Source organism: Anarrhichthys ocellatus, unplaced genomic scaffold (assembly GCF_004355925.1).
Source record: "Anarrhichthys ocellatus isolate YVR2014 unplaced genomic scaffold, GSC_Weel_1.0 scaffold5, whole genome shotgun sequence".
Classification (NCBI taxonomy): Eukaryota; Metazoa; Chordata; class Actinopteri; order Perciformes; family Anarhichadidae; genus Anarrhichthys; species Anarrhichthys ocellatus.
In genome coordinates, this window is record NW_022280035.1 from 14,562,189 (window position 1) to 14,582,287 (window position 20,099).

Sequence of the window (20,099 nt, forward strand, 5' to 3'; positions counted from 1 at the left end):
TCTCTCTCTCTCTCTCTCTCTCTCTCTCTCTCTCTCTCTCTCTCTCCAAGTTTTTTTTTCCGTCAAGAAATGTGAATTATTCGAATCATAAATTTCCAGGATAGAATTAAATCCCGCATTAAAGCCATTTTTGGACCTGTCATTTAGAATTGGCCTGCAAATAATGAAGGCTACTCGTAAGAGTCTGGTCTGAATTGTGCCATTACAATGCTGCAATGTAACGGGCCTCTGCCTGTAATTCTCTATTCGGGCGTCAATTGGCACTTGTCATATTCCATCTTTAGTGAGTAGAAATGTTCTGCTCACTGAAAGCCATGGATCAAGCAGAAATTATTAGGAAGTCATATCCTTAAGAACACTTTATATGGGTGCACTCAGGACCTTTGAGCTGAGAGCTTGGAGTTATATTTGTCACATTTCAGCCAAAGAATAATACTAATAATTCTATCTTACTTTTCACAAGTCAACTTGCAGTTTGTCCTCAGAAAATCAGCCTACATTGGAGTGGCCATTAGGCCGACAAAGTATCAGACTTATGGACTTTGCCATGGGTGTGTAGTTACTTGATGCCCCTGGGAATCGGCCCCATGTTCTGAGTAAAAAAAAAAGAAAAAAAGTTGATCAAACCTCTAAACGTTATTTTTAGTGGTACTTTTAATATTCCTGTTAAAAAATAACTACAGCACATGTGGGCTATAGCCTATTGTTAAATAATTGAAAAGGTACAAGTTGATTGAACCTGGCAGCCTAAAATACTTTTTTTGTTTTTTTAACATTTTATTAAGCCAATCTTTAAACCCACGTTTTTAGTTAGACGTGTAAAATATTTTGCAAATTACAATTGATGTCGAGGGGAAGAGAATCCTTATGGCTGTTGGATCAGTGTTGTCGAATATAATAAATAATACATCCTTCGTGAATTTATATCTATCTTCCAAATAAATACATGTGTTTTAGTTTGGTCTGTCCTTTTTCTTACAGCTCTAAAATCTATAAGATCTTGTGTGTTAAATGCTCCGCTACACCTTGCTGAACACTGATGTCTGCATATACAGTGTACAGGCCTACTGGATTACATTTCAAAGTGCATCACATGTTTAGGTGCTCTCACCCGCCCGTCCCCCCCTTTGAGTGGGTAACCTCATTCACTGTAGGCTACATATGTTTTAACCGTGCCTCTAAACGTCAGACTGAATATATCCAATATTTTATCCCATAATCTAGTTTGGACAGCTATTCACTGTCGATCTGGGCTTTTCTATCAGAGTTCACTTAAGCGGAAAAGGGGCCGTAGTTCCGCTGTATTTCTTTAAACATCTTGGACTTATTGTGGTGAAATGCTGTTGTCAGGTAACATTGTTTTGTTATGTTTCCAGTCTTTCTGGAACCACGGTTGAAAAAAAAAAATCTGGTTACTCTTACTTGTCATTGACTATAAAATGGTGAAGTGAGAACAAGATGTTGGTGAGATGTTCTGCAGTTCACCGGGTTTTTCCCTGCATGATGCACAGTTTATGCACGGATCTCCACGCCAAAGACGCGAGAGGGAACAGAAGCTCAGAGCAAACTTGATTGATGAAAAGAAGCAGATTGGCATGTTGTAGGAGTTCGTCAAAAATGGAGCAGACTTGTAAATTATTTGTTCAATTCCTTTGTGTGTAGGCCTATGTATGTGAAATATAGAGGGACGCCGAAAGGGAGACACTACACCTGCCAGAATGTGTGTGTCAGAGCCGAAGTATTTTGGTGTTATGTGTTGGTGTGCGAGAGGGATGAAGGCAGACAAGTAAAAAAAAAACAAGTGTAACAATGCATATACTGTTTGAGGATGTTTATTTGTAAGTGCAGGGAGAAAAGCAGAAAGAGAGAGGGACAAAGAGAGACGGTCAAAGTCCAGCTACTGAAGGGATGATGTCTGTTTTGTCTCCATGTATTTGTGTGTGTGTGTGTGTGTGTGTGTGTGTGTGAGAGAGAGAGAAAGGTAGCACGGCTGAGTGGGAGCTTGGCAGTGCAGCCCTGCTCTCTGTTTCTGGCTTATCGGAGAAGGAATTTGAAGTAGAGGACTTGAGGAGTCCCCTGAGACCTCACCCATGCTCCCAGATTAGCTGTTAAACTGCACATAATTGTGCTTCCCTTCGTCTCCCAGAGAGCTATTAGTCTCCCCTTTATACCCCCCCCCCCCAAACACCACCCCACCTGCCCAGACCAGACTTACTGAAGAAACACAGGAACTGATAGACACACGCAAGCACCTTTATTTACGAGTATCCTCATTGAGGCAGATGCACACCTGAGTGCCCACGCAGAGATTTAGTCAACACCCTCGTCCCGTTTCAAATTCAACAAAAATGATTGTAGTTTTGCACCCCTTTCTTTCCGAAACATATTCCGCTCTAATAGGAGACAGACAAAGTATCTGAGTGCTGACATGTTTGCGCTTCAGAGCAAATGCTCTCCGTGAAATATGTGCACGCTGATGTCAAAGTGAGCGCGTTGGTTTAGCATTTAAGCTCCGTGTAATGGGCCATTGACCAGAAGGTCTCCCCAAGGTTAGACACATTGCTGTTGCTACACTAATGCCCTTTTAATGTGCCCAAGAAGTTCCAGCTGGATAAACGGTCACATGCAGTAGAAAACAGGTGAGCCATGCACTGTAAGTCATTTTGGATAAACTCATTTAGTACACCTTGAAATGATGGATTGGTGTGCATGGCGTGTTGGGACACCTGGGGGGGGCCGATTCAGGCGTTGGCTGCTTGGGTCATGGCAAAGAGGGTATGGCAGGTTGGCGCTGAAATCACCATGGGGTTGGCGCCACCGTGCCCCTGCTTACCTCTGTTCCTTTGGCTCATTCTTTTTGGAAAACATTCACATAAACACATGCACACTCACACACACACACACACGTACACACATTAATGCCTGTGCACAGAGGCACTCCGCTGGGCTTTCCCCTGATCTGTTGAACTTGGCGTCTGACTCAGGAACTTGCTATTGAAAAAGCTGGCCCGAGTTTGATGTATTTGACCTTGGTGGTGAGAAGTATTGTAAAGGTTATCAACATGGAAGGGGAAGACCTGCCCCTATTGTTTCCCTTGTGTGCTATTACACCTACAGTCTCAAGCAAACACTTGCTTTAACAAGCAATTAACTGTGTTAATGAGGGCCACATTTCACTGCTAATTGATTTTAATTTTATGGGTATGTCAATTGCAGGATTGTTGCTTTTATTATTTAAATAAGAGCCTGTTTAGCTGTAACTAACAAACAGATAATTATTTTCCTCTTTTTTAGTAGTATCAACAGTTTTATAATGAAACTGCATAACTGGTTCTGCATCATCAGGAATATGAGACCTACATGAGTTAATAAATAATAGGCGGCAAAGCAGCACTTCATTGGTTCTTTGTGCACAGCAAGGTTTTGTCTTGACTCCCATAAAATGTAGTCATAGATGTTTGCATATAAAAGTCACCATTTAATACTGTGAATTGTCTCAGTTGCTGCCTAAAATGTTGACAAACTTATTGTACTTAATATACTAAAAATTACTTTTGACCTGATTAAATGGGTTACTCCAAATTTAGAAATTTTTTCTTTTTCTATACGAGGGCTTTTTCGTTTTTATTTTTGGGATAAATATTTGATAAATATATTTTTATTCCATATATTTCATTGGATGATACATAAGACAGATTATTTTTCACAGAATGGTGAAACTGGAAAATGCAGTTTTGACAACAAGAATAAATAAGGAATTTAGTAGTTTATTTAATTGTTAACAGCCAGACTCAGGGGAAGTCTAATGGCTGTTATATATTTTAGGAAGCTTAATTGTGTGATGGCTGACCCTACAGTATATGTGTGTGTATTTGTGTATGTGCAGACGAGCAGATGTACCGCTGTGAAGACTGTGATGAGCTGTTCTCCTCAACACTTGAGCTGCGGCGGCACCAGAAGTATTCATGCTCCAGTACCGGCTCCATCTTTGACACACTGAGAGAGGACTTCAAACAGGAACGTGAGGACAGCGACGAGCCCGTCCACGAATGTAAAGACTGTGAGAAGATTTTCCCAAATGAGTACAGGTACACAGACGCATGTCAACAATTTCTACCATACTTAAGTACTCATAAAGAGATACACATTCAACACATACAGTCCATTTATCCTATGACTTGTGACTTGTAGGATGTATTGATTTCACTGATGGTCTTGTGCTCTCTTTATCAAGTCTGGGCCAACATATGATAGTCCATACAGAGGAGAGGGAGTACAAGTGTGACCAGTGCCCCAAAGCCTTCAACTGGAAGTCCAACCTCATCCGTCACCAGATGTCACATGACAGTGGCAAGCGTTTTGAGTGTGAAAACTGTGATAAGGTACAGCATACCCGGCACGTAAGTTGTACACCATACACACAGGCTTTATCATCTGCTTCAGAAATTCTGCTGGTCTTGTTTTTTAGGCTTCATTCATAATGGCACTGGACATAGATTTAGTAATTCTGAAAAAAATGCATTTTTCTTGCATCGTTTATCGTATGTTGTATTTTCATACCCTTGTTTCAAATTTCAGGTGTTCACAGATCCCAGCAACCTTCAGCGTCACATCCGCTCCCAGCACGTGGGGGCACGCGCTCACACGTGCCCCGAGTGTGGCAAGACCTTTGCCACCTCGTCAGGCCTCAAGCAGCATAAGCACATCCACAGCAGTGTCAAACCCTTTATCTGTAAGTGAGAGCTTTCCAAGTTAATGACTGCCTTATTCTTAACAGTCCATTTATTTTTTTACCTATTTCTTGTCCACCTCATCTACTTTTTGATCCAGTTTACTTTGTTTGAACCAAGCATACAGGTCAAGGGATCAGATTTCTATTGCTATTAATTTGATTGTATGATGTAAATAATGCATTTGACCTGTTTACTCTTTTTTTCCTAGCAAAAACTTTGACATATAGTTTGGAATACTTCTACAATAGTAATAAAAAAAGCAAAATGAATTACACATATTTTTTAATCATGGATTAGAGTCCAATTGTTCTGCTCTCTTTAAGGTATTTATTTACACATATATTTTATGTTCTTTCTTGCATATGATCAGTTGTTATTGTAAAATACATTCAATGTAGATACAGTAGTTTAGGAACAATTTGGCAGTTTCAATTTGCAGAATGATTGGTGCCATCTACCGATCTGTCCTATAGCTATTTCATCAGCATTTTCCATTCAGATGTATGTGTTGCTATTGATTTGGTATACAAAGTTAGAGACAGTGTTAAAATGGGTTTAACCAGGCCCTGATGGGCTGCCTCTATTTGCTCCCCCAGGCGAGGTGTGCCACAAATCCTACACCCAGTTCTCCAACCTTTGCCGCCACAAGCGTATGCATGCTGACTGCCGTACCCAGATCAAGTGTAAAGACTGTGGGCAGTTGTTCAGCACTACCTCCTCCCTCAACAAGCATCGCCGCTTCTGTGAGGGCAAAAACCATTATGGCACTCCAGCAGGGATGTTCAACCATGGCATCCCCTTGAGCTCTAGCCCCATCATGGCCAAGGTCAAGTCCCATCATCCCCACCTTCAAGGTCTAAACCAGTCAGGTTTAGGCTTCACTGACTACTTTCCCTCCCGACATCACCCTCATGCTGGCTTGCCCTTCTCCCCTGGAGCCCATGGCTTCCCATCCCTACCTCATGGTTTCCCAGGTATCTTCTCCCCATCACTGTATCCGCGACCACCTTTATTGCCGGCTAGCCCCTTGCTAAAGAGCCCGCTGGGCGGCGGCAGTCAGGAGGTGAAATTGCCTCGGAGTCCCTTAGACGCTCCTCCACTGTCCCTGGTTAGCTCCACAAACACCAATGGAGGTAACAGTTCGAATCAGCTGGAAGTCAAAGAAAGAGAGAACAAACTGGATTTGTCTTCTGGAGAAGCCAAGCCCAAATCTAAGATGGCAGACTTGTCTGACGGTAGTGACCTTGAAGATGTTAATACCACAAGTGGTACAGATTTGGACACCACCACCGGTACTGCTTCAGGTGATGGTTCTGACCTGGAGAGCGATGGAGAGAGTGAACGTGAGCGAAGTGGTAAAAGAAGGAAGCCGTCTGGGGCCATATCAAGTCAAGAAGGCCACCAGTTAGAAGACACAGACAGTGCGTTGATAACATCTGTGTCTAGTTCTGGAAACTTTGCTATTGATCGTCCCTTTCAGTTTTCTGCATCATCCCAGCACTCCTTCTTCCCTCCGCCTGATGAGCAAGCCCTCCCGCCCACCCACACAAATCCCAATGCAGTCACCACAGATTCCATCAAAGCCATCGCATCTATTGCTGAGAAATATTTTGGTCCAGGTTTGATTGGTCTCCATCAGGAGAAGAAGATGGGTCCATTGCCCTACCATTCCATGTTTCCCTTCCAGTTTCTGCCCAGCTTCCACAACTCCCTCTACCCCTTCAGCGCTGATCGAGGTGCCCTCAATCCCAGCATGTTCTTTAAGGCAGAGCCCAAGTCACCTCATGAGCAGCTGCACAAGATGGTGTCTGGTGCACCACAAGCTCCTGCTTCCACAGGAGAGTCACCATTTGATCTCACCATAAAGGCCAAGGAGACCAAATTAGCTCATCTCACCCCAACAAACCCCTCAAACCCCAAAAGTAGTACTGGGAGCAGTAGTGGACCTTTAGCAAAATCTAGCGGTGAAGAACAGCCGTTAGACCTGAGCATTGGCGGCCGGAGCCGAGGTGGTCATAATGGTGTGGTAGCTGACCCACAAAATAGAAAGAACCACATATTTGGAGTTGGAAAGGGGGTCTCCATCAAGGACGAAACCCCAGCTGGGTTTCCACATCCACATTCCCAGTCGTTGCACCATTCATCCATCGCCCAGCACCAGCAGCAACACGCACAGCCCCACCAGCCGCCACCCCTGCACTACGCCAAGCCCTCAGCATTCTTCATGGACCCCATATACAGGTATTTTAGCCCCGATTAGACCAGAAACTGCTATTTCCACATGAGCAACCGTAACGCTTTTATGTTCACACATTGAAGGTGTTCAGTGTGTGGGATGAAGTTGTAGATGAACTCTGATCTTGGTACGTAACCCTCTGCCTTTTTGTTGGTTCAGCAGGGTGGAGAAGAGGAAGCTACTCGACCCCGTAGGAGCTCTGAAGGAAAAATTCCTCAGGCCCTCACCGCCACTCTTCCATCCACAGGTAGACTTGCCACACTCATACCCAGCAACATTTCAAATCTAGGAAGGCACTTGGTTCAATCTTAATTAGAAACAGCAAAAGGTACATAAACCTTTGAACAAGAACTACAGCAAGGGAGTACCAAACATGGGAATTGACCTCCAGGTATTGCATAGAGGCTGATTATTCCTAGATACAATTGACTATTATTTTCAAACCATGTATTATGTGAAAATACCTCACTCCTGCCTCCCACGCTGCTGCAACCTGAATTGATAGGGCCCTATGCACCATCATTCCACAGTGTTGATGTTATTTTCTCAAGGGTTCTCTATGATTTCTTCCTTTGTTTACTGAATGGCGCCTGTGTACCTCGTCACTTCTACCTTTTTCAGAAGACACAGTCTGTTATCGCAGCCCCTTTGATAATCAGTCGCATTGTTCGACTGTCCCCAGACCCTCCCTACCTCTACAAGTCTTGATTACAAGGAATGATAGTATTAATAAAAGAGAGAATAATAACCGTTTGAATTGTAACAAACTGCCTCTCTTGGCCACGCTAATCTTAGTTGTGGCATTGTTTCATTCACTGGGAGCCCACAGGCCAGCTAATAACTCAACCCCCTCCAATCTTTTTCTCTGTGGCTGGCTGGCTGGCTAGATAATAGCACCGTGTCCATCAAGGACATCCTGTGTTTGTCTCCAGGAGAATGGGGGGCTCTCGTTGGGGAAACTGTTTAATCTGACCTGGAAATCTGTGTCCTCTATCAACTGTGACTTTGCAAAACACTCATTTGGTGCATAGGCAGACAGATACATTTAGATAAAATGAACATGCATTGTCCTATATGGCATTATACATAATATGTGTGTCGTTTGGACTTTACAAAATGATATAAGAAAAGCTAACACGGATTTATTTTTTCTGTAATTTGTAAACAAAAAAGTATTTAATGGCAACTGTTCTCAGTTACGTTCACCCTGTACTTAACATTGTGTTTTTCATCATATGGCATCATCTCATAATTGATCAATATCCCTGATAAAATGTTTTCACAAGCATTTGTGTCTCAGCTGTGATCCTCCCAGTTAAACAAAAACAATGCCACCTCTAATTCAGTCTCATGTCTGAATCACCCTGCTCCCCCTCCACACGTTCTCAGACTGCGAATAAACACATCGCGACGGAGTGTCTGTCCCCGTCTCTCCCGTCTCGTATTCACTGAAAAAAGGAAGGATGTAAGCTGTTTTTGGCAAATAAACTCCTACATAACTGGCCCCTTTTGTTCACATGCTTGTAGGGGAGGGGAAGTGGTTATCAGTTGGGGGTATCTCAAACTATATTGTACAGCTCCAATCGGGACTCTTAAATGCCTCATTTAGCCAGTCTACAGCAGTAGCAGCTTCAGCAGAAGAACATAAGAGGTAGAGAACAAAGCACTGAAGCTGGAGGTTAGGGTGTATGAAAGGGGGGGGGGGGGGGGGGGGGGGGGGGATGGGGGGGGGGGGGGGGCACTGGAGGAATAGTGCTTGAGCATTTTTTAATGTGTTATAGGTCATAGAGGTGACTCGCTTTTAGCACAATTAACTATTAAGGCTAAACTCTGATATACTGCTTCCTCAAAGCTTGTTTTTTTTCTGACATTGTGTCTTTGTTTTCAGGGCTTCCTTTGCTCTCTCTCTCGCTCTCTCTCTCTCGCTCTCTCTCTCTCTATATATATATATATATATATATAATGGCAGAATTGCTCAATTTAGCTTTCCACTACAAGGTTTCTAATTAAATCTTTAATACACAAATACTGATTTGATTGAATGAATGTGATCCACCTTCTTATCAAAATATTTGCTCTTACCTCTTCCCTTTTTTGTTTTCTACCATCTCCTCAGATGTCAGCCATGGAGAACATGACAGAGAAGCTTGAGAGCTTTGGCGCTCTAAAACTGGATGTGCCGCCCATTTCACTGCAACACGCTCATCCACTGTTCAACTTCCGCTCACCACCACCTTCCCTCTCAGATGCCATCCTCCGCAAGGGCAAGGAGCGTTACTCCTGCAGGTAAGTGCCCTGTGGTGCAGCGTGTTGTTTCCAGTGTTGAGGACATGTTTACATACATGACACTGCACTCTGTTACATAAAATATTTGCAGTGTTGGTAAAATACACTGATTATTTAACCACCCTTTTCCCTGCCTTCCTTTACATTCTCCCCTCCAGGTACTGTGGGAAAATCTTTCCTCGCTCGGCAAACCTCACCAGACACTTGCGGACACATACAGGGGAACAACCCTACAGGTATTCTATTCTAGTTCAGTCTAGTCATCACAGATGTTTTTATTCATTTATTTCCCTTTGTCTGCTTGTCTCACTGCTATTCTCCACACTTGACATCCCTTTGCTTGGCACTGCTTTTGTTCAGTTTTTTTTGCTTGGCTTAATCACTTTCTGGACTAACTTTACTTAGACAGCAATGATCCCAATGAGTTCCAGGCACTGTGGTGTAAATATTGTATTTTTGCAAAGAGAGAGCTCTGAGATCAAATTGGAAATTGCTATTTCCAGATGCCCTGAGTTGAGGAACCAGATCAGTGCATCTTTGGCGGATAAAAGACCCAAAAAATTAACAAAGAAAACTGGATTTAGAGAATGCCATTGGCAACACAGCCACTTTGTAGTTTGAATGATTATAGTTTCTTTCATTGACACAAAAAGTTCCATTGCCTTCCTACTATTCTTTTCATTCCAATTCCTGAAAGATTTTCTGAGTTGCACCACTAAATGTCTAAAACCTATTTTCTGCTTCTTTAAACATACATGTCCTTTTTTTTTTTTAAATGTTTACCTCAGCAGGTGGGTTATAAAATCACCATGAACACACTGCCTCCACCTGTGATTGAAGTCCCTGCTCACTATGTTCTCCTTTGGCAGGTGTAAATACTGTGACCGCTCATTCAGCATCTCATCTAATCTTCAACGCCACGTTCGCAACATCCATAACAAGGAAAAACCCTTCAAGTGTCACCTGTGCAACCGCTGCTTCGGTCAACAAACCAACCTCGACCGTCATCTCAAGAAGCACGAGCACGAGAACATTCCTGGTCAGTTTGCAACATCTTTCAATGTTCTCTGAGAAAAGTGAGGCTGTGAGAACTGAAATGTAGTTATTAACAGGGAGTTGTTATTTGTGTTATGTTAATGGGATGAATAATGAAATGCTCACATTACCCATTGGGAAAATTGTAAATCTTTACATCAAAAAAATGTTAAGCTTGGTGCTGTGAATGATTTGATGTAGGAAAATCACTTAATTAAAGAATTCACACTTGCTTTTCCTACTGCGTTGCCAAAAACAGCCTTTTTATGCCCAGTGTGGAGGAAACATTTTAATTGAATGATTGTGTATTTGAGCGCTTACATTCAAGTGATCCATGCTTCACAATTGTGCTAAATTTGAAATGACACCCTAATGAAACACAGCAATACACTTGGTTTCTACCTCATGCAACTAATTATAAACCAGTGGAGCTGTAAAGGGTTGTGACATCACCAACACACAAACTAACTCGCTCAAATACCAAGAGATGCTATTGTTTGACTTGAGTATGTTAATAAGAGGCAATTCATTGTTGAGCGCCCAGATGTTTTGTTTACCGTGTATCCTTGATTGTTAATTCTGAGTCAAATTGAAGTACACCAGTAGCATCTGCTAAGAGTATGCAACGTAAATTGCAAAGATACAGACTAAGAAAACATACATAACTTAAACACAAACACTGCTATTCTCATATTTTGAAAATGACACCATCCTTTACCCTAAAATACCACTGTGATTCATCCAAAAGCAATGTTATGAAATCTGTAAGAAAAAGAACAAAAATAAGATAATGAAGGGGAAATATTTTTCTAAACCTATAAATGCCCCCTAAATATATAGTCTAAAGTAAGGTTGGAGTTTGACTACACATGCAGTCAAGTCAAACATGTCTTTTAGGAAAAATAAAGGAGTAACCAGCACAGTTTGGTTCAGTGTCACATCCTTTTCTTATATTTTTAGTGTTCCAGGATGAAAACATAGACAAGATTATGGGCTGCCCCCTTTTGTTTGAGGGGTTAACATGCCAACCATTAACTGCTACGTCCCAGTTCAAATCTGGCTGGGGACCTTTGCTGCATCTCTCGCTCCTTTTTTCATGTCATCTCTCCACTATTTCTTTTTGATAAAGACTAATCTAATGTCAAGTGTCACCAAAAAGAAAAAAGCATTTCCTGTGATGCCGTATGTAACAGTGGAATCCATCTTTATACTAAGGTATAGAATTTGTAAGAACACAAATGATATAAAACCTTTTTGATAAAATATATTCAACCCAGTTTCACGACAAGAAAATAGCACAATATCATCCTTTTGTTATATTAAGATGTGAATAATGTGTATAATAGTAATAACAACCACAATATTTATAATTATCCTAAAACTTATCTATTATGTATGTCTGATGATCATCAAACTAATCATGCGTGTGTGTGTGTGTGTGTGTGTGTGTGTGTGTGTGTGTGTGTGTGTGTGTCCATGTGTGGTTATGCGTGTGGATGTGTATGACTGCACGCTTTCCCCAACAGTGAGCCAACAGTCCGGGATGCTTTCCAACCTAGGAACCACCATCTCCTCCCCAAACTCCGAGCCAGACAATCATGCACTTTTAGATGAGAAGGAGGACTCGTACTTCTCAGAAATCCGCAACTTCATTTCCAACAGCGAGATGAACCAGGCCACGAGCTCCACGGATAAGAGGTAACAAGAAAACCTTCAGTGATTACATTTGATCCACGAGGCTAACCTTCTACTCCCCGTGCCAATTCTTACTAAAACCTTATTGTTCTCCAAACTCTAAAGCAAAAAGGTGAAATGTCCTCATTTTGACATGTTCGATATCCCGCCCCTTATCAGGGCATGTAATCCTGACAGGTATGAAAAAGCAGCAACAAACACACATTTTGTTAAACTAAAAGCAACAGTTGTGCTCATAGTTTTTTAGCCCTTTCTTTCTCCCTGTACACAATAACATACATGCTATTACTTGGTGCACAGTGCCCTCCAGTGGCTTGAATTTGTATGGCAGTAGTCACCAACAACAGATTTCATACTGCATACTAACAGTAGTTGCAGCTGCGTTAACAGTTTATCTAAGTGCAGCTTAGAGCCACTGGTATTTAGATTCAACCAAAATATAAAAACAAAGCTCTTACTGCAGCTGCTTTGACACCATCCGCAATTTGTTTTAACTTTTGCAGGTGTGAGCTGCTTCTGATGGTCTTTTGTGCACTGCATTGTCGAACATAGGTGTATTTCAACAGAGCACAAACGTTGATTTAGTGTGCATGACCTGCGTAGAATTGTTTGTTGTAAGGAATTTAGTCACAGCTCATTTCACATAGCCATCAAGGTATTTTTCCCTAGTTTTAAACATTTTAGCCATGTCTAAAGCTTAGACTAGAGCTGTCTTTGTGAAGAATTGCAATTCATACCTGCTGTATGCAGCTGTAGTTGGTAAATGACTCTGCTTACCATTAATTCTGGCAGGATTGATCATCATGTGTGTGTGGCTTTTCTGCACTCTAAAACTTGTGAAATTATGAAAATGGTTGGTCTATTTTTCAACCAAACAGGCACCCTGTTTTAAGTCCTGAAATGCCTTCAGTGTTAGTCGCTCAGTTGGTGGGAAGCTTCAGGAAAGAAGAGGGTATTTGGGGGAAAAAGGAGTATGAAATGTTTTTTCTGTTCCAGTGTTAGTTTACCTCTTTCCTTGACTCTTTACACTCTTCATCTCGCTCTCATTCTCTATGTGAATTCCTTTCTGGTAGTCTCACTTTTTGTCTGTCTCTTTCTCCATCATTCTCCGCCTCCTACTTGTCAACATGCATTATGGCCAGCAGACCCAGTGGCAATTTAGCCCCTCTGCCATCTGGGATCAATACTAGGTCTCATCCACAACAAGCTGGCCTGACATTTTAATGTCTGTAATTATGTATTATTCTTTCTGTCCACCCACCAGACAGCCTGCTGTTTATTCTCCCTCTGAGTGACTTAAGTCAAACGCCGAACACACGTTCATGGATGACTATCTGTAATCACTTTTAACCGCCCTTGCAACCTATTTTCTCCCCTTTTTCAGCATCATAGCCAGTCAAAATAAAAAGTCCCTGGTAGCTCTTGTTTTCACATGAAAACTTTGGCCAGTTTCCAAGCTGGGGATGTTGGAGATGCTGAGGCAGCACTGCTGCTCTAAGTGAGGGAAGTTTAAAAGACACAAGCTAGGGAGTTTAGATGACATAAAATATTATATTATATCCCCATTACTGCAGTGTTGAAGGACTAAGAGGTATCTGTCTCCTCGAGACCGTAATCCAGGTTATAATTAGGGCTGGAATGAGGACCCAGGCCGTGGCTTCAGTTCTATGGTTTTGGATAAAACTACAGTTGGAGCTGGTTCCTTGTCTGGGACTGGGCTACAATGGCTAAACTCAGGTTTAGGAATTTGTCTAGGAGATCCACTGATGATGGAGCTCTTCCCCCATCCACCCGCTATATCCATACCCCCAGCCAGCTAACACAAACACCCAACTGACGTGTTTAGACTAAATGACAAAACCCAGGGCCCCCCTGTCAGAGCTACGCTTCTTTCTCTGTACATAGGCATGGACTTTCCCCCCACCAACCAGCTCTGCAATTTGATTATAGTGATATTTAATCTAGATTGAAAGAGGAGAACTTTTCTCCCCCCCACCCCCACAAAGTCCCCTTACCCGCATTTACCCACCCACTGTGTGTGACCCAATCCTGTCCCTGTGCACCCCTTCCCAGAGGTAACCCTGTCTGATTTGATAAATGTCCACTGTGTGGCAAAAATGGAAGGGGTAGATTTGCCGTCCCAGAGGAAATGATATCATGAGCCATGACATCGTGGTCTGGGGGTGATGGGGGGGGGTTGGGGTGCTGGCTGGAAAATGTACAGATGGCAGGTCGTAATGGTGGTGTGCTGATAGCTTGTTTGCAGATCAGCCATCGTCTTCCCTCAGTCACACAATGTATATTCCACCATTACGGGGTGTAGAGGAGCCGGTCTGCAGCGGGCCATCTCCTGTTCTGTTTCTAAGGAGCCGGTCAATTAATCATGTGTCGGCGTTTGAAAAGCGCTCCGGGCAGACTGTCAGCACCCATGTTGTTTGTGTGGACACTGGCCTTGGACTGTGCATGCTGTCAACCGATTATTTAGGTTTCACTCTCTGCTTGTGATGAGTCATGTCTTTTAAATGGTCAGGAAATGGTAACAGCCACCCAGCTTTAGACTGGACAGAAAGCTAAAACTAAGACTAAAACAAGTCCTTCTCACTTTTCAATCTGGTAAGAATTAAGAAGAGCACTCAGCGATGGAAATTTGCAAATATGGTTTTGATAATTTGGAACAAAAGAAAAACAAAATCAATGCAGTAAAACCAGAGATATGCTCCATTTTAATTCCATTATTGATCTTTCTCTGAAAAAGCCTGGCTACTACACTACCCATGATTCTGATTTTTAGCGTCTTTCTCCTTTAAGCCCTCCCTAATTGGCTCGGTAAGCTGCTCACATGCAGCTATAAGAGCCAAAAACAACTTCAGACTGTTTGTTTTTTGCCTTGCACAATTTTAGAAACTTAGTCTTTTGCTTTTGTAGCAATGTTTGAGGTTTTTTTCCACAGGGAGCATGCAGCACCACAAACCATATATACATTACTTCACATGATGTCTAAATGGCTGTTTCTTATACTGAAATATCACTAATACGGGAGGAGAAAGGTAGTCTTTTTAGGAACGGTTGCCAACATCACTAACACTTCCTCTCTACTTTGACCTTTGATCCCTCTGCAGGTCAGACCAGGCTGAGGAGGAACACCCACCGAGCTACAGTTTGTCCAACTCTAAGCTAGGGCTCCGGGGGCTAGAGGAGGAGGAAGACGAAGTGGAGGGCGACGATGAGGAGGAGGAGGAAGGCAGCCTGACAGAGAAGTCTCACGATGAGGCGCCCGAGTCCCCATCTCCCGTCACGACGGGAGTGTATGAGGAGGACGAGGAGGAGGAAGAGACGGAGACAGCTCCATTAGCTATGGGCTATGAACACACTCGCAGGTATTTATTTTGTTAATTATACAGAAAACCACATAAGTCAGTGTTGGTGGACACTCTACTATCTACACCTAATAACCACGGCAAATGTACCCCTTATCTATTAAACAACCTTTAAACAGAAACAGACAGTTGTATATTTTTCAATTATAACTACTGCCACTTCTAAACAGTAGGAAGAAGTAAAACATGGATTGATATAGATTCCTTTCACAGACACCCAAAACAAAAAACGACTTTCTGCTTCAGCTCCTACTCTTCTGTCCTTTTCCTTCTCTCAATGTATTCCCTCTACCGGTCCTTTTATTGATCGTACCTCTCCTTTTCTCTTCTCCTCATGTTTTCCTTCACTTTAACTTCCTCCTTTCATCCCCCCCACCCCCCTCCATTGCATTAATTCTCCATCTATCCATTTCCTGGTGTCTATCTTCCATTTACCCATCCATCCGTCTATCAACCAACCCATCCATACTGCCCTATTTCTGCCATCCATCCATCCACGGTGTGCAGGTGTATAGAGGAAGGCTCTCTCTTGGACCTGGAGGGTCTGCCCAGCTTTCCCAAGAGTCTGGAGGGGTTACGTAAAGCAGCCAATGATGAGCAACCCTTTGATGTTAAAGACATATTTAACACTTCACTAGAGTCGGAGGCATTGAAAGAGACATTGTACAGGCAGGCTAAAACCCAGGTATGTGAAGAAAGAGGGAAGGAAACGCATGTTGTTCTGATTGGACAGGAGGAAGGACAAAATGCTTCCTGTGGCTACAGAGAAAAGGGAAGATGATTAGGCCTGGGTGATAATTCAATATAATAATTTATTGTCTTTCAATGGAATCATACTGTGAGGAAATCGTATATTGAGATATCGCGATACACAATATTTAACTATTCATCTAAATTGATGATAACAACCACATACTGACTCAAATTTCTCAGAAAATCTGAATCAGTAAGAATTCTGCTTCGGGAATACCCCATATAAACATAGTCAATGTAAAGCTGGAAATATTTATTCATTGCTTCTCTATAATTTGACTTGAAACTGTCACGTTCACAAGTTCTTAATAAAACAAGAAAATCATTTTCATTTGTCTGTATTTGAGAATTTGACTCACGCAGGACTAGACAAAAATTGTTTTTTCCATGTGGTTATTCCATATAGACTATTTATCTATTTAATCACCAGAAAACGTGCTATATCATGATATATGTCGTTATAAACTTAGGAAATTACCTATATTGTGATGGAAGATTTTGGCCATATCGCACAGCTCTAGATGAGATGGATTCTTTCACATTTTCAGATGCTTAAGGAAAGAAAAGGTTGTTAAGTCAGGCTGAAGTGCCTCTTGTCCTGCTCTCTCTCGTCTTTTCCTCTCACTTAACTGACTCACATATTACCTGTACCCTGCTCTTTACTGTGATCTTCAGTCTTAAAACAGTCTAATGAAGAACATAATTATCGGGTATATTGTCAAGAAATGATGGTATGATGTGGTGTGGTGTCCTGAATTGTGAAGCAATTTGTAAAGTCTGTTTCAATATGAGCACTATAATCAATCATTAATAATCTGTCTGATTTTGAATAATGATGATTGAGCTATCACCGTGATGATGGTTTACGCCGGCATAGTTTCTCAATGGCGGTCCTCAGGAACATTTTCTGCAACCCCTGAACGTGACATGAAATGTATGCATTATATTTGAATCGTCTGTGCTCCATTTGAATACTTTCTCTGTCAATAGTCTGCATTTAATACACTAAGCTCGGCTACTTCTTCAAGCTGTGCTGTTACCTAAAGTTAGCAATCTCAGTGGACAGCTTGGCAGTATAATGCGGACGTGAAATGGAAACAATATTTTGTAGGTGTGCACTTTAACTGTGCAGCAACCATATCATATGCTGGCTCGTTAAATTGGCACTCAGTCATTAAAACTTTGAGAACCTAGAACTTTGAGAATATAGTGTAGTATGTCACAAAAGCTGCCGTAAAAATATCATAGTATGGTATGTCATAAAAAAGGGTCAGTATAGTATCTCATAAAAAGAAATATAATGAAAAAACATTATTGTACAAAATGCCATAAAGGTATCCAAGTATAGTATGCCATAAAAATGCATAAAATGACATAGCACAGATGTCACAAAAACGGTCAAATCATAATTTAGTTTGCCATAAAATGCATAGTATAGTATTCTATTAAAAAAAGCAATAGAAATAGTATAAAGTATGCCATAAAAAATGTCATCATATATGTATGTCACAAAAAAATCATATAAAATCTGCCATAAAAATGTTACAAAAATTCTGTTAGTGTAGTATGTCATAAAAAAGTCACAAAAATCATAAGACAATGTCATAATATATATTCATAATATTTAAAAAATGTCATAAAAAAGTCTTAGTATAGTATGTCCTAAAACAATTCATAAAATATCAAAACATGTATAGTATAGTATGCCATACAAATGACATTTGACAGAGAGAAATGTTCCTAAAAATGAGCGTTTGAAAGTATTGCGTTTCCTCCTGTGAAAAGTAACCTGTCTTCTCCCGCAGGCTTATGCAATGATGCTGTCTCTCTCGGAGAACAAACCTTTGCACGCGCCCTCCCAGAACTCCCTGGATGCTTGGCTGAGCATGGGAGGTGGACCGTCCGAGACGAGCAGCTTTCACCCGCTCAACCACATCTAGACGAGAGAGCGGAAGCGGTAGAAAGAGTAGGGGAAACATTGGTTTCGCAAAATGGATAGAACAAGAGACAGAGTGGACATGAGTAGTGAGAGACGTGGACACTAGAGAAGAATTCTGTGTCACATTCATTCAAGATAGAAAGGATATGTTTGTGTGGAGATGTGCGTGTGTGCGTGTGTGTGTGTGTGCGTGTAGATGTGAGTGAGAGAGAGGAGGGACCCTTGGTGAGACATCTCACAAGACTCAAAAAGAAAGCACTGCTAAGCTCCTGTTGATGTGAAGGACATGCTAAATGCTTCTCAACAGCATTGAAACTCTGCATTACTCTGATCCTCCCCAAGTCCACAAGGCTCACTCCAGCACCATAGAGACCCAACGTAAGGCTCTCAAAGACACTTAATGACTAGTATGTCTCTAAAGTCTGTGTACACCGCCTACTACAAGCACTGCAGCATCAGCCCTGCATTAGCACTGCATGTCCACAAGGTGTTGGTGTTTCACCAGGAACATATAGTGGGCGCGTGCACTATTGTCTCCAGGTTTCCCTCACCAATCACGGGCGAGTCATGTACTGATCTTATTTCAGCTATAACTGCACCACACTAAATGTTACTTGAGGGAATCCAAGTTCCAGTAGACTTGTTTTTTTTTTTTAATGATTACATGGAGAATGATGTTCAATGTTCAAATGTGCACAGCAACTGGTGATTTTGATGAGCTATCTGGGACACTAGCCATTGTAATTGGTTACCCAATTTGATCACGCTGAAAATGAATTCAAATCATACTCAAAAAAATGAGGAAAGTCTTTCTCTGCTTGTTTATTTCATCGACATTTGTTAATTTTATTTTATTCCTCTCCTCTTAGATACCACAGTATTGTTTTTGTAGGCACCACCGTGCTAAATTGTTAATATAATTATTTTAGAGAAGGACCAAAATTCTATGATATTGACATATGATGTACAAAATAACCTAGATGTTCATAGCAAGAGTGGTATGTGCCAAATAACCCATAGAAAATGTTTTGTTCTCTGACAATCATTTCATTTCCAAGGGGCTTGCATTTGCTGTCATAGTTTTTTTTCTTTTCTTATTATTACGCTCTTATATATTTGATTTCAGAAATGTGTGTGTATGTATTTATTTTTGGTTGTTTTGTCATGACTGGAGGAGTGAAAATGAAGGCATGTCATTTTATCCCTCTTTTCTTGATGCTGAAGGAATGAACGCCAGAAAGTGAGGGAGATTCTGAATCTCTTTGGATGCGTTAGTGTGCCAAAATGGAAAGAACCCATGAAATGAATTGTTTTTATTTATAGTGAAATATAGCTGTAGTTAGTTTTAGATCCTATTTGGCAACGTATCGTCCTGCAGTGTTTAGTTTTTTTCTTGTTTCAGTTCAACCATTTTACCCAGTATGCTGAATGTTTCTTGTTCGAATTGGTTCAAGTATTATGGGGGGGTCAAACTTGGACAACTTTCAGAAATGTCAGAAAAGGGGCATTGCGTTGTCAAATTATTGAATCCGACTAGTTTCTACCACATCAAGCTCCCTTTCCCACTTGGTTTTTCATTTGATATATTTAGTGTAAACAATTAATATTCTTTTTATAATAAGTTGTCCTTTATTACATGGTCCAACAGTCTAAAACACTCAGTCACGTCTGAATGAACATCTAGTCTTCACTGCACTGAAGCAACAGAAAAGCTGGTCATGCAAGAATGGAATCAAGGTCTCATGAAACCAAAAAAAAAAGCATAAACTTAACCACATATAGTGTTAAAATGAATATCATAATTATGCTGGATTGTCCTTCCAAAACATGCAGAACAATATCTTCATTTTAAATTCTGGACAGGGATAAACAGAAACACTTGATTGTGAGTTTAACTTTATATTCCCTGATATTCTTCTCAGATCATAATAAAAGCTCATTCCATGGGGTCGATTGGGTAGCAGTGCTTTGGAGGGCATGACTCATGGGTACTGTAGATAACTGTAGATAGCTGCTGAAACGGGGGGGGGGGGGGGGGGGGGGGG

The 20,099-nt window shown here is 41.4% G+C and overlaps 1 protein-coding gene across 6 annotated transcripts; it reads left to right on the plus strand.

Moving 5' to 3' along the window:
- Positions 1-51: 51 nt before the first annotated feature.
- prdm16 (PR domain containing 16) lies at positions 52-20,077 on the plus strand. 6 transcript variants are annotated; one of them, XM_031844762.1, is made up of 12 exons: positions 52-4,088; positions 4,235-4,400; positions 4,579-4,732; positions 5,297-6,974; positions 7,129-7,216; positions 9,086-9,255; positions 9,414-9,491; positions 10,125-10,294; positions 11,817-11,988; positions 15,105-15,362; positions 15,870-16,047; positions 17,921-20,077. In XM_031844762.1, exons 1-12 carry the CDS (start codon positions 3,895-3,897, stop codon positions 18,053-18,055), a joined length of 3,441 nt encoding a protein of 1,146 aa, XP_031700622.1. In that variant the 5' UTR covers positions 52-3,894; the 3' UTR covers positions 18,056-20,077. The 6 variants fall into 6 exon arrangements, with proteins under 6 accessions (XP_031700622.1, XP_031700623.1, XP_031700624.1 ...); XM_031844763.1 differs by having other exon boundaries at positions 7,132-7,216; XM_031844764.1 differs by having other exon boundaries at positions 4,235-4,382.
- Positions 20,078-20,099: the final 22 nt, after the last annotated feature.

Coding starts and splice junctions, on each gene's coding strand:
- prdm16 (XM_031844762.1), top strand. CDS start 3,895: ATGTACCGCTGTGAAGACTGTGATGAGCTGTTCTCCTCAACACTTGAG. Junction 7,217..9,085: donor CGCCACTCTTCCATCCACAG/GTAGACTTGCCA, acceptor CCATCTCCTCAG/ATGTCAGCCATGGAGAACAT. Junction 15,363..15,869: donor GGCTATGAACACACTCGCAG/GTATTTATTTTG, acceptor CACGGTGTGCAG/GTGTATAGAGGAAGGCTCTC.